We start from the raw sequence: 14,785 nt of genomic DNA, 5'->3' as shown, positions 1-14,785 counted from the left end.
TGTATACCAATTCTTTCAATGGTATTATACAAAATAGTTCTCCAAATTCCAAGGTTTATCAAAAATATTGATAATTGATGAGTTAGAATTTTTGATAACTGTCAAATATCGTATTGATAATTGACAACCGTATTAAAGACCTAAGCCTCACTGACAAATTCTTGAGGTCGAACCAAGACTGGACTAACATTCTAATATTTTCCTGGCAAACAAATCCTTCGCATGATTGTTTAGTGACAAAAATAATAATAAAAATATAATATATATTATCAAAATAATACAAATAAAATTAAGTATGAAAAAAAAAAAGAAATTAACTAATAACAAAAAAAAGCCTTAGCATAATTTAAACATTCCAACTCACTTCGATGAAAAAAAAAAAAAAATAAAAAATATTAATTTATCTACAATAATTTTTAATAAATAACAAAAATAATCAACAAATTACTTACAATATTTTTTTGAAAAATAAATTTTTTTTGATGATATATATCGTGTTTTGTGTGTGTTTTTTTTTTCTAATTTTAAACAATGTTTTTTTTTTTTTTAAATAGTTAATTTATTTATATGTATTTATATTAAAGATGTATATAATTGATACACAGTTAAAAGTTTTTACTTTTTAACTAGTTTTATCATTCTTTTTTTTTTTTTTTTTTCATTACATAGTAAAGTTTCTGTGTGTTCTTTTATTTTCATATGATTATTGTTTTTAATTTTAAGTTTTATTTTTTATTATAATTTTTTAATTTGATGTAAATACATATACACATTGTGTCATCAAATGTATACACACAAATATACATATAATAATATATTTAGTTTTTTTTTTTTTGTTTTTTTTTTTTATTGTGAATTAAAATGTATATGTATATATTAAGTCCTTAGAAATAAATTTTGTATCCTTTTTAAGGATATAAAATGTTCTATCAATTACAAATTAATTATTTTATTTTTCATTACCTCCTTTGACTCCTTCGACTTTTTCATTATCTATTTTTCCCTGCTCCTGGCTGTCTGGTTTTTTAATACAATTTAATTTTAATCTTGCTCCTTGTGCTCCTTGCTGAAGTCATCTCGGATGATAGAAACGATCAATGGACGTTGTTTGTGATATGATTGATTGATGACATACCGCTATCGACAAAACACAAAGGATTACAATAGCTAAATGTGATGGGCTTGGTACGCCACTACTTGTTTGCATTGCAGCAGGATGTTCACCTAAACAAAAAAAAAAAAAAAAAAAGGACGAAATTAAAAAAAAAAATATGTATTTTTATGGCATAAGAAAAAAATTATACAAAACGTGTAATTTATTCATAAAACGGCATCTGTTCAGCAGTTGACAGATAGAGTAAAATGGGGTGGGGGTAGGTTTGAAGGGCACCGTGTTGTACCTATTGATGTTTGGTTTGTGTTTTCTGGATTTTGACCCAAATTTTTGAAGTTCGCACTCACGTTAGGTACCTACGTTGCTAACGACAAAAACTTTACTTGATGTTTTCATGTACCTTTAGCAAGTACTACATACATATATGTTAAACATAGGTACCCTGTATGAAAAAGCATTAGGTTTGGTCGAAGGGTTGTTGTTTTGGGTAATGTAATGGGAAGCATGACGGAGTTACAACAGAGTGAATACCTACCTAAAGTTGTGGCGAAAAACAACAGAATTAAAAATGAATCATAAATATAAAAAAAAAAATGTATAAACGAACAAAGAAGGAACGTATACACCGGATACGCCGGATACGACGACGACGGAGCAGCACCCTTTCAAACCAAAAAAAGCCCCGAAAATCCACTTCGTATAGCAAAATGTAGAGGGAGTTGGGTTTGGTCTGTCATATTGTTGTGGACCTTGGGAGTCCGTTCAATAAACTTACTAGCTGTCGAGTAGGAGTTGTTTCTTGTGGCTTTGCTGCACACGAAGGCATCCGTGTGTAGGGGTATCTACAAACTACAATCTACATACTTATTGTTATTATTTTTTTTTTTTTTAAGTGTAAACACTCTACTATTCTTCTCTGGGATGCAATGTGCCAGAAAACAGAAAGTCGTTTTTTTTTGGTATAAAAATGGCAGCGGGAAATTAAATTTACATTCAAACTCAAGGTTCATTGAAAACAAAAAAAAAGAAAAAAAAAAAAAAACATCAACAATAAAAGTACTTTGATATTATTTTTTGTTGCAAAGCCCGCAGGACAAAATTCACAATGGCTGTGCTTTTCTGTTTTTCTATCTCTTTTTTGCAACCAGCCAGTATCACCTTATAAGTTTATGTATATACTAGATGGGAAAAAAGTGGGGGTTGAGGGTGTTAATAGAGAATTACGTGGTGTATTTTGCGCAAAAAAAAAAAATTACCCAAATCTCGTGAGTGTGTTTAGAAAAGGGAGAGCAAGAGCGGACGACTAGAAGCATCGTAAGGTTGATGGTTTTGCTATTCGGGGAATAAAGCTATATACAAAGCGCTATTTAGAATCATTTTCATGAAGTTTTTCTATAAAAAAAAAAAAACCCGAATGGGATTTTGTTTTTACCAATTTTCACTGACAAAATCTATAGTACATATAAATACTTGCAGTTTTCAAGGCTGAATAAATAAATAATTGATTCAAGGAAGTTAACTAACCTTTTGCAGATTTAAAAGAATATTCGGCTTTAATTGAAAGTAATACAGCAGTCGAGATTGTCCCTACTATCAATTTTGCTTCTTTAATGCTTTACAGAAGCAACAATTGCATCTGTAAAGCTTTATAGAACCAAAATTGTTTGTCGGGGTGTGGGGCATGATGATTTCATGCAGGATTGAAGGGTCCATTAATTTTCTATCAAGTTCAAACGGCTATAAAACCAAACATAATACTTTTGAAGTTTTACAAAGCCTGAAGAATTTTACCAAGATTTATTAAAAATATCATTTCCAAAAAAAAATGGATCACGACCAATTCAGTTCCTATTGAAATTTGAAATGTTCAAATAAGAAGGCATTTTCTTTATCATACAACTATCCAACATGACTGTGCACTAAGAAGAAAGAAAGACCTAAAAAAGGGGATTTTTGCGAAAATCTGAGATAAATAGATATGTAATTTTTGTACCCAAACGAATAGTCTCTTTCACAACAAAATCATATTTTTGAGTCCGGAGCAGCGCTACCTTCGTAGATTTTCAAAAAGAGGCCAAAAAAGAGGATTTTGATAAAAAAAGAGGCCCAAATAAAAAAATGTGAAAATAGAATAAGTTAAGTAGGTACGACAGTCACACGAAATACCTCATTTGCGCCTTTTCCGAACCACAAGACAAACCTTTAAACACAATTTCTTTAAATTAAAATTGTATTATGTTCATACAATTTAAAAAAAAAAATGAATTTTATAAGACATTGCCTGTGCATATTTTCTTCAAAAAAGAACCCAAAATTTATCAAAAATAATCTTATCAAAATCAAATCAGCGATTGACAACAGAAACGTATACTTTTCTTACAATTGAGTCGTTATAATTGAAAGTGGTATAGGTCACATTTTCCTTGATTTTCAAAAATATGTCAATTTTTTAATCAAACGTACATAATTTTAAAAAAGAGGAAAAAGAGGAACCAAAATATCAAAAAGAGGGATTTTTTGACAATTTTAAAAAAGTGGATTGGGTGAAAAAAAGAGGAAAAACGCCTCTTTAGAGGCCCAAAGGTAGCCCTGCTCCGGAGACATTTGCTTCCAAAAATTTGACTCCGAACCTCCAAGAAACTGTTGGTTTGCTTGTATTAATTGATAAAGAGGACTTTCTTTTGATGGATTGGAAGAAAACAAATTTTAAAATGCATTTTTTAGGCTGTCTTGGGATTCGAACTCCAGACCTCTGGTGCAAAAGCCTAATCTGTCTTAAATTTTACCTGGCCTTATATGACTTTGCCTTTAAAATGAAATCGCAATCTGTAACACACTGCTAAAAGGTTTAGGTATAACGTGACTGTTCATCGACGTTATCACGTCAAAAAAATATTTAAAAAAAAACTGCTCTAGCAATTTTTATTCTTATTTTTTTAAAGTTCTTTGTTGTGCATGGAAACTAAATGCCATTTATAGTTTTAAAGGTGTTTATACAAATTATATTAAAAATATCCTTTCATAAAGTTTTCCATAAACAGCAACTTCATATGGCCCAGTCGTGTATTTACTTTTCAAAACTATGGCTGGCAGGAAGCATCTGTTTAAACGTGCAAAATGAATAAAATTTTAGAGAACATATTCGTTTAACACAGTTGATGGGGTTCGCTGCCATATAAAATTTTTAAAGTGAAATTACATGGATGTAATTGTGATTTGTTTTATTTAAAACATTTAAAAACTTACCATTTAAGACATGAACTTGTACTGAAGCTGGTATCGCTGCTGCTGGTACACAGGTGTAATTGCCGGAATCTCTAAATGATGCCCGAGTCAGCATTAGACGACTTGTAGTGCCAACATCAGTTTTTTCTGTTTCCAAACTGATTCCACCACGTACTGAATCAAAATCAACTACAGAGGATCCATGATACCTGGAATTTAAAAAAAACAATATCAATAACTATTTCATGGGATTCCGAAAAATTTGTTTTCATGAGGAACAATGAAACTATCTCTCAGTTCAAAAAAAAGATAAAAAAGATGAATATTTTTACTGAAATTCAATAAAGTGGGATGTGGGATGGGAGCAAATCTATAGGTGGTGAAAATCTTAATACAAACTCTTGCAATTGAATGAGAATTAAGACGAACAAACATTTTCACAGAAACTCAAAAAATAAAACCAAAAAAAAACTTACTTTTGAATGAAAGTATCACTCGACTTCGTGAGAATCAACAAGAACGAACATATTTCAATGAAATTATTTCTTATTTTTCGTTACTCTTTAATATTCTACTTTTTTTTTTCAGAATTCAGGGTAGTTAAAAATGAAGATTTGAAATTTCGCGATTCTAATTTTTATTTATTGAACAAAATTATATACCTTCGAAAGCAAAAAAAAAAAAAATTGTTTTATGTAAAATCGGTTTTTCATCTTAAAAACTTATTTTCAAAAAATTCCGGTTTTATTGTCATAAAGCCCTTAAAACTAGAACCCTTGAGGAAAGGTTAATATTTCATAAATCAATTTATCAACAAGCCCAGTCCGGGACAAACCAAAAATAAAGGGTTTTCTTAGAAAAAATTAGTTTTGATTTTATTTTTTTTATTTTTCAAAAGCTATAAAACATGGTTTTCTATGTATAACTAAAAGCTGATGAGAGCATTGAATTTCGAAAACAAAACAAAATTTTTTTTAATTTTGAAAAAAAAATGAAGATGTTATTTTTTTTCAAAATTTTGAATTTGAAAACAAATTTTAAAAACAAAACAAAATAAAAGAAAAAAAAAATGAATGGCCTTGCAAAAAAGTTAATCCTGGTAGGTAAAAAAAAAAAAACATTCTAAAATATTCGTGTATAAGGCGGAAAAAAGAATTATAAGAATAAGAATAAGTTAAATCTTAGTAAAAAGAAAAAAAAAGTACATAATTCATAGCGAAAGATCTATATCAATTTTTCTTAAATAAAAATACTCAAAAGACATTAAGAAAACTTCGGCATTGAATGGAATTTTAGAGTATTAAACTTCAATTTTGAAGTTTTCTTCGATCTCTTTCCTTTTTATTTCAGTTAATTAGGTAGAAGCAATATCTACTTCTTTATGAATCCTTTCAAAAAAATCATAAATATACCAACATAAATGAGGATTAACTTAAAAAAAAAAAAAAACTTTCAATAAAATTTATAAATTTTTAAAAAGCAAAATTGCCTTTTAAATGTTTTCTCTCGCATCCTTAATAAGGAAAAACTTTGCTCTCGCATTTGAAATATTAGAAGAAAAACGAACAGCGAGCTAGCTATAAGAGCTATATAACTTTAGCTCCATAATAAATAACTTCAAATCTAAACAAGGACTCTCAACACAGTATAGAATAGATACTCATTTCCTGTTGGTTCCTCGTCTTTGGACAGACAAAAATACAAAAAAAAAAAAACAGGAAAAAAAAAAGGATGAAATATTATACCTTGCTGTTAAGTTTGTTGAAATATGTGCTCTATCTATTCTATAAACTCCCTGCTTAGCATATATACTTTCAAAAATATGAAAGAAAAAATAAACAAAAAATTAATAAGAATTTTCGTTGGAATTATGAATTAATTATGACAAAACTTTCATTAAATATCGAAAAAGGTCCTTTTCCATCATCAAAAGGGTATCTATTTTCTATACATATAGGTATTACACTATCCTTATAAAATATATGTAGGTATATTAAAAAAAATATATATATAACCCCTTCTTTTCAGCCAGGGATCAGGGGATGGTTGGTGGCTTGTCCAACACCAGAATTCTGATTAAAATGTAAATTTTGTTCCCAATTTTTGTCATAGACCTGTGCTACCTATATAGATGATACCTAGCTCAAGATTGAAGGTGGCGCACATGTTAAGGAATTATTGATGAGAAAAAGTGAATTCATCTTTTCTTATACATCCACATTGACACCACACAAATACTTTCCAATTTAAAGGTTTGTGGTTATTCGTAGATGACGCACGTTGAGCCCGTTTATAATTTTTATGTAAAAGAATAGGATAAGAATTTATGTTTTAAAGGCGACGTTTACATCATTCAAAAATATGAGGAAGAAAAAAATCAATATGCAGTTCGTTCGTGCAGTGAAATTAGTTTTTCAATCGCTTACACAGCAACACAAAAAAGGGTCGCTAAAACCGAATCCGAAGTCCGTTGCCACATCACGTCAGATTTTCGAGATAACCTCAAAAAAATGTCAAAATCAAAAAAACAAAAGTTCTTATCTGGGATTGCGACTAGGCTTTTCATATAGTTTTTGGGTCCCTGAAACCGAATCCGAAGTTTATTTTGCCGTATCACGCCAGGTTTTTGAGATATCCTCAAAAAATATCAGTGATGAACTATTTTTTTGAGTTTTGACATTTTTTGAGGATATTTCAAAAACATGACGTGATACGGCAAAATAAACTTCGGATTCGGTTTCAGCGACCCAAAAACTATATTTAAAGCCTAGTCGCAATCCCAGATAAGAACTTTTGTTTTTTTGGTTTTGACATTTTTTTGAGGATATCTCAGAAACCTGACGTGATAGGGCGAAATTAACTTCGAATCTGGATTCAACAATTCAAAAACTATATGATTAACATATTCGTACAACCAGATGTGACATTTTTTGAGGTTATCTCGAAAACCTGACGTGATGGGGCAAAACGGAGTTCTTATTCGGTTTTAGCGACCCAAAAACTATATGAAAAACTTAGTCGCAACCCCAGGTCAGAACTTTTATTTTTTTTTTGTGTTGTCAAAAGTGCTGAAAAATTTATAGGTATTATTGAAGGCGTTATATTCCACAAGCACTCAGTCTTCCAATCCGATTTGAACCCATTTTTGTGTCAAAACTAAATACAAGTGGTTTTTTGGGGAGACGGACATAATCCCGAAATTTTGAATGCAGAAAACCCAGAATCCCGAAAAACAAAACCCCGAAAACTAAAAATACAGAATCCCGAAAACCCAAAATGACAAAAATCCAAAATTCCGAAGACCCAGAATCCCGAATTTTTATTTTATATAATTTTTCGAAATTTTGGGTTTTTGGGATTTTGGTTTTTTGGAATTTTGGGATTCTGGGATTTCGAGATTCTGGATTTTGGTTTTTCGGGATTTTGGATTTTCGCTATTTGTGAGTTTTCGGGATTTCGGTTTTCGGAATTTCCACCCCAACCCGGTTTTCTGAGGTTTTTATTTCTTTAAGGATTCCAACCCGTTGATTAGTCTTATGTTGAAATCAATAGTCTTCCAAGCTACTAAATCTGCGATTAACCGTCTTCAATTTCGCACCTTCAACCTGGTCGCTCCATCGGAGATGATGTCTCCCTTTGTTTGGTGTACCCTCTGGCTTCTTTTTTTTATAATTAGCGCGCTTGGTGTTAAAAACTATATTTGACGTTTATTAGCCTTCCTTTGGAATACGCAAAGAAAATTGTTTTTTTTTCTTCTGCACTATAAAACAGGACTAGGATGATAAAGGTTTATCATAAAGGTTCTACGTGAAGGGTAATAATTATTATAATTTTTATGTATAGGTACATTATTTAAAAAAAGGATAAACAGAAGATAAAACAAGATAAAATCCTTGACCAGTAACCTAGTCAAAGTTCACTTAGTGAAAGTTGTTCGAGAGGCGCAATTTTCTAAAAAAAAAATCAATTTATAAAAAAAAATATTAAAAACAATGCTTATACATTTTTTACAATAATGTGCTATACTTATTTGGAAAGAACTTCGTAGATTCAGCTGTTTTATGAAAGAGTTTTTGAAAAAATAATCTTCAAAATCAAAACTTTTTTAATAAACAAAACCGGACGCAAAAATCTTTGAACTATCATTTATGACTTAAAACCTTGTACCCGGCGAAAAAGAAATACCTTGCCCTTTTCGAGAACCTACAATCTTCATTATAAACTCAAATAAAAATGCCCTATTAACCCTCTGTAGGCACACCTGTTTTTTTAACGAATTTGGTTTATACTTTTTCATGTCGCTAGAACTTTTTTCGGTCTCACTATTTTATAGAAAATCATACATAAAATTGTTATAGAATTTTATGAGGAATTCGAATATTGTATTCACAATTCCAAAAAAATGTACTTTCACCTTAAAAAAGACACTTTTTTATGACCACTTTTTATTTTTTTCCTGCCAAATTCGCACCCTTGTGCCGACAGAGGGTTAATGATTTTAAATTATCCTCTTATCAAACTCGTTCGTTAATATCCTTGGCCAAAAATAGAAAATTTGAGGTAAATTTATTTTAAGTTTCTTACAAAAAAAAAAACTAGACAAAACAAAAAAAAAAAAATCCTTCAGCAATTCTTAACTCAATTTGTCTCTAAATGCACTTTCATAGAAATAACCGATCCAACTTTATTGCATCTCTCTACTACTGCCATACCATCAGCTACCGCACCAAAAAACCAAATACACAAAGCATAAATAACTGCGATTCTCTATATGGAAGGAAAACCCTTTAGGAATACGATTCATTTTTTTTCTTTCCATTCGAGAGGTTGGTTTGGTTATTGGATGTTAAGGTATTGCGTGGTACAAACTACAAGTACCCACACATCCAATTTCCCTCCCATCTATACCATGTAGAAAAGTTGACCACTTACCATGAAACAGACGATGCATGAATATTCACTGAGCACGCTAATGAAATTGTACTGTCGCGTTTCACATGAACTTCAGTCGATCCTAGAATTTTTGCTCGAGCAGCTGGAATTGAACAAAAAAAAAAAAAGAAAAGTCACATCAGATTTATTAACAAAAAAAAAAAAAAAAAATTGACAAAAAATAAAAGAATTTAATTAAATTAACAAATATTATAGCATTTGAATATATTTTTTATTGAGAGGAGATCAGGAAATTTAATTTATTTGGAAACGAGTGGCAGGGAGGGGAAACGGAAATAATTGACAGATTTTTTTTTTTTTTTTTTAAAGAGATCATCCAACAAAGAGGTATCTACACGAAAAGGACTCGTGAGTCAAATCGAGAGTAGGACGAAGGAGACAAACCAGGAATTTTTGCTACCCTTGCTACCACCCTGGAGCAGCATACTCCATGCAAATAGGGGTAATTGTGAAAATTTAATTGAGTTACTGTTTGTAAAATATTTTAATATATTCGTTGAAAAAAAAAAAAAATAAATAAACAAAAAAAAAAAAAACACAAACAAAAATATTATATTTGCTTGTAATTTCTTTGTTTTCATTTTCATCAGAGGAAAAGGTAAAATGAAAGATAAAGAGTTTTAATTAATTTATTTTTTTTTTGTTAAATGTTTTTTTTTTTTTTATTTTTTTTTATTTCATTTTCGGTGTGGGAATAAGGGTTCTCTGGTTTAATGTTGCTGTCCTTGAGAATATTTTTCTTAATTATGGTCACCTTAAGCTTTTCTCGTTCTTCTTCAAAAACAGAGCAAAGCATAGGTACTTTTAAATGATATCATCCAGGCAACCAAAACGACAAAAAAAAAAGGGTTTATTAAATTGTCTTAATTTATTTTTTTCTTTTTTCTAATGGAATTTGTGTGTCTTTTGAAAATTTGTTTAAGGTTTTCTATAAGTCAATCATAAAGGATTATAACTTGTACAGCATGCACATGAGTACACACAACTTTTCTAACTATCTAATTAATACTTTGAAGCAAAAAAGTTACTCATACACCACAGTGACCCATTTAAGATAAAAAATAAAAACCAAAATTCAATGGCTGACTTGATAATATACAAAATTGACTTTTATTGATTGACTGTCAAAACTATTTTGGTAGTTGTTCGTATGAAGTTTTGCACGTGAGGTTCTAAGAACTTGGAGTCTTAAGTAGGTACCTATGCATATCACAAGATTAATGAAATAAGAGTTAAGTCATCAAAAAACAAAAAATAACTAAACGAAACACTATAACCTTAAATGAAAAATAAATGCAATAGAGGAGGAATTTTTGTGCAACTTTCTAGTCCAATCAAGGCGTAATGCATAGATTATCTCTTTGATGAAAGAATTAAAGAAATAATAAAATTTTCCGGAACAAAGCACAAAATGAATTCCAAAATTCTGTATTTTCTATATTTTAAAACTCTATATTTAAAAATTCCATATTTTTAAATTCTGTAAATTCATTGTTTTGTAATAAATTATTCTGTAAATTTAATATTGAGGACTTTGGTATCAAAAGTGGGGCAAATCCAAACTAAAATCAAATAAAAAATTGGTTATTTCATGACTGTCTAAGAATGACATGCTATTATTTTCTTATTTTCACATCAAGTCAAAAATATTATAAATTAATACGATTTTTTGTAGTTAAGATCAGAAAATCCATAAATATGAACCTGTCCTTTTTTGATGCAAGGTTCTAAGTTTTTTATTCTTAAATTCTGTAAATGCAAAACTCTGGATTCCAAAATTCTGTTTTCCGAAATCAATTTTTTTTTTAATTTCGTTAATTCAAAATTGTGTATTACAAAATTCTGTTAAAACTGGATTTAAAAAATTTGTATTCCAAAATTTTGCAAATCATTAAAGACATTTGTTTTTGATAATGAAAAAAATGCACGTCTGGGTCGCACGAAATCGCTCTTATGTTGGAATATTGAAGATTTTTCAAAAATTTAAATTTTGTTAGAATAATATAAAATTAAGTTTAAATAAATAAAAAAAAAAAAACATTTTTGAACTCCTAGCAAATTAAATACATATCCAAAAATTTTCAGAAAAAAATTTTTTTTAACACAGTTTTTTCATATAAAAATTTTAAAAATAAAATCAAAATTTTAAATACAATTCATTGGTCCGTTTTCAAAAAATTGATATTAGAAAAAAAAAAATTGAATTGTTTTTTTTAAATCCAAAAACGATTAGCGGTCTAAAGTATATATTATTTTTAAATTCGGTCTGACTGTATGTCTGATCTGTCTGTCTATATTGCTAGCTCAAATTTTTAAAGTTTTAAGTAAATTTTGTTATACAATTAAATCAAATATATTCTTTAATTTAAAAAAATTTTAAGTAGGTATTTTTAGCAAATTTTAACTTTATGTTTTAATTTAAATAATCTGAAAATATGGACAAAAATAAGCAAGATGTGTAAATGTGATAGAACGTTTGTCTGTACGTGACGATGGAATGCAACTTACAACACTACAAAAAAAAAACCTTTTAGCTATCACTAAATTACGACTTTGAATAAAACTAACAGATCTGCATGGTTAAGTTAACATGGATATCACATATTTCTATTGTATATTGTTATTACAAGCTTAATTTTAGACTTTTTGATCAGTTTTTTTTTTGGGGTTTGGTTGTGGTGAACGACTCTAAAATAATCTTCGCTCCATCTTATCCATAGGATTTCTTTTACCGTTTATGTTAATTTTGGACTGAAAGTTTTTCCTTAAAAAAAAAATTTTTTGAGGTTAACTTAAAACCTTGTGGGTCTGGTATAAATATTTATATGCTTCAAATTACCAGCATATTCTGGTACATAATATTTTTAATGCCTCAAGGAGATTCCTTTACCATTTGTGTTTGTTTTTTTTTTTTTTTTTTCAACATCTATAGCAAACCACAGCAGCACTCATAGAGTAATAACCCAACAAAGTTGAAATGATAATGAAAATATGTTTCCATAGATAAGAAAGTTAAAAATAAAAAAATAAAGGATAGACAGATAGAAACAGGGACTGTTTTTTTGTTGTTGTTGTTGTTGTTGTTGGTGGTGTTGTTACATGAAGCTATATAGTAGACTTATGTATGTATTTTTTTTGGAGAGATGTCGGACGGGGGAAGGGGATTCGAAATCAAGGAGGTTTATTTGATATTGCGTATATCGTGTATACACGAGTAAGCGAGAATATGACTGCCGGGAAATTGTTTAAATTGCTTGCACTTGATGTTGATACCTTTTTAAGTGTGTGTATGCTGGAAAAAGAAGATGAAATTATTTGCATGATGTGAGTTTCCTCATATTTCTATTTATTTTTTTTTTCTGCCTTCTTTTTTTTTTCTCCCTTTCATAAAAAAACTTTATTTCTTTCGATATTACGCCCTTTAGCCAAATGGAAAAAAATTGATGTTGGAGGCATCATTTTTTTTTTTTTTTTTTTTTTTTTTGTAATGAACCGTTTAATGAGAAGCTCGCAGTATGTTGAGGTACAAAATAGGTAAAATTATATAAAATAGATGAAGGTATAAAATGTGCGGTAAGTAATTTGGTTTTGAGGTTTTTGTTGGAGAAAGTTTAGATTAAATTCCTATCCAGTAGATAGCGCTATTAAGGTTTTTGCTTTCCAAGAAGAAACAAAAATTATCCGGATAGGATAAACACCTTTTATTATAAAAATAAATAATCGTAAAGGGTTAACGATTCTCTTGTTGCTATTTTTTCCTCGTATATTTGACTGCAAGAATTACTCACTCAAGTGCAGTTTTGCGACTTTTGTCACTTGCTTTATTTTTTTTTTTATAACGGCGTTGCCATATTTTCAAATGAATTCACTTTCAAAACTACCAACTTCTTTTGAAGCTAATGATACATATAGCATACGACGGATATTTGTATGAATGTCTGCACATTATGTGTGTTGCCTGCTGTCTGCTATAATTCTGATGGTGAAAGGACCAAGGAATTGTTTAAATATATGAATATACAAAGAGCATCGTCGCATCCTTGAAATGCGTCCTCATCGTCATCATCATAGTCGTCGTCTTCTCGTAGATTGTATCCTTTTTTTTTTTTTGTAGATATACGTAATGTAGGTAGGTACGGTACATATATAATATTCTTATTGCAGCTTATGAAACCCTAGCGGATGCATTTCGCAAAATGCGCGCTGACAGAAAAATTACGTCATTATAACGTAACATTGTCGTTAAGCATTGAGAAAGAACGAGATAATTTAAGAGAAGTTCTGTTGCGTTGCTATTGCTACATCCTAGAAATGCAAACGTTTCCTTAGTTTTCGCAAAAAAAAAAAAAATCAAACAATTTTTTTTTTTTTTCTCTTGAAATATACAGTGTGTTTGTGTGTGTGTGTGTGTGTGTGTGTGTGTGTGTGTGTATTATTTCCGGAATGAACGTGGAATTTAGAATATAAATCCTCTAACGATAGAAAAATGAAATCAACAGAACATTTTTCTGCCAATAACTTTTTATACACACATAATACTTGGGTATATTTATTTTTGTATGTTCTGCGTCAGAGATAAATGTAAATAAACTTTATGACTCTGTAATTTGTCATAAAAGAATTTTCTTTTATCATTTTTATATTCTTGAAAATTACTTCACTGGAAACTGACAAACTAACTAGCAGTTAAACAAACCAGCAAAGTAACTAGCAGACTAACGAACTATTAAACAAACTAACAAACTTACAAACTTACAAACTAACAAACTAACAAACTAACAAACCCACAAACTAACAAACTAACAAACTAACAAACTAACAAACTAACAAACTAACAAACTAACAAACTAACAAACTAACAAACTAACAAACTAACAAACTAACAAACTAACAAACTAACAAACTAACTAGCAGTTACAAAAACCAGCAAAGTAACTAGCAGACTAACGAACTAGCAAACTATTTAACAAGCTAACAAACTTACAAACTATGAAACTGACAAACTACGAACTAACAAACTGACAAATTAACACACTAACAAACTTAAAAACTTACAAACTAACAAACTAACAAACTAACAAACTAACAAACTAACAAACTAACAAACTAACAAACTAACAAACTAACAAACTAACAAACTAACAAACTAACAAACTAACAAACTTACAAACTAACAAACTAACAAACTATCAAACTAACAAACTAACAAACTAAAAAACTAACAAACTAGCAAATTAACTATCGGAACACCCCTTCAGCATTTTACTATTTTCGAGGGAACAAAATTCCATGCTTACACCTTTTTGGAAAACCCACTCCTTAAAAAAAATCCATAATGGACTTATTTCCTTATATGCTATGACCCTGCTCCTTTAAGAACCAGTTCCATGTGGTGTCTCCACTTCTGCAGTAAGTTTGGTATTGAAAAACCTTAATCACTTCTTAAAATTTGTCTAAATTTTTGAAATGTGAGACAGAAGATCTAACATATTT

The 14,785-nt window shown here is 29.5% G+C and overlaps 1 protein-coding gene across 4 annotated transcripts in view; it reads right to left on the bottom strand.

The window, feature by feature from the left end:
- Window positions 1-676: 676 nt before the first annotated feature.
- LOC129920483 (zwei Ig domain protein zig-8) overlaps window positions 677-14,785 on the bottom strand; it is a 201,222-nt gene continuing 187,113 nt past the window's right edge. For 3 of the 4 annotated variants that reach the window (XM_056001710.1, XM_056001712.1, XM_056001711.1), the window contains 3 exons: window positions 9,272-9,374; window positions 4,361-4,548; window positions 678-1,224 (listed from right to left, as the gene is read on the bottom strand). In XM_056001710.1, the coding sequence (XP_055857685.1) occupies window positions 1,073-1,224; window positions 4,361-4,548; window positions 9,272-9,374 (443 nt within the window). In that variant the 3' untranslated portion in view covers window positions 678-1,072. Of the gene's footprint in view, window positions 1,225-4,360; window positions 4,549-9,271; window positions 9,375-14,785 lie in introns of all 4 variants that reach the window. The other variant, XM_056001713.1, reaches the window with a different exon arrangement.

The sequence above is a fragment of the Episyrphus balteatus genome, chromosome X, assembly GCF_945859705.1.
Source record: "Episyrphus balteatus chromosome X, idEpiBalt1.1, whole genome shotgun sequence".
Lineage (NCBI taxonomy): Eukaryota > Metazoa > Arthropoda > Insecta > Diptera > Syrphidae > Episyrphus > Episyrphus balteatus.
Note: the sequence above shows the minus strand (reverse complement) of the source record. Positions and strands in the feature narration are given on the sequence as shown.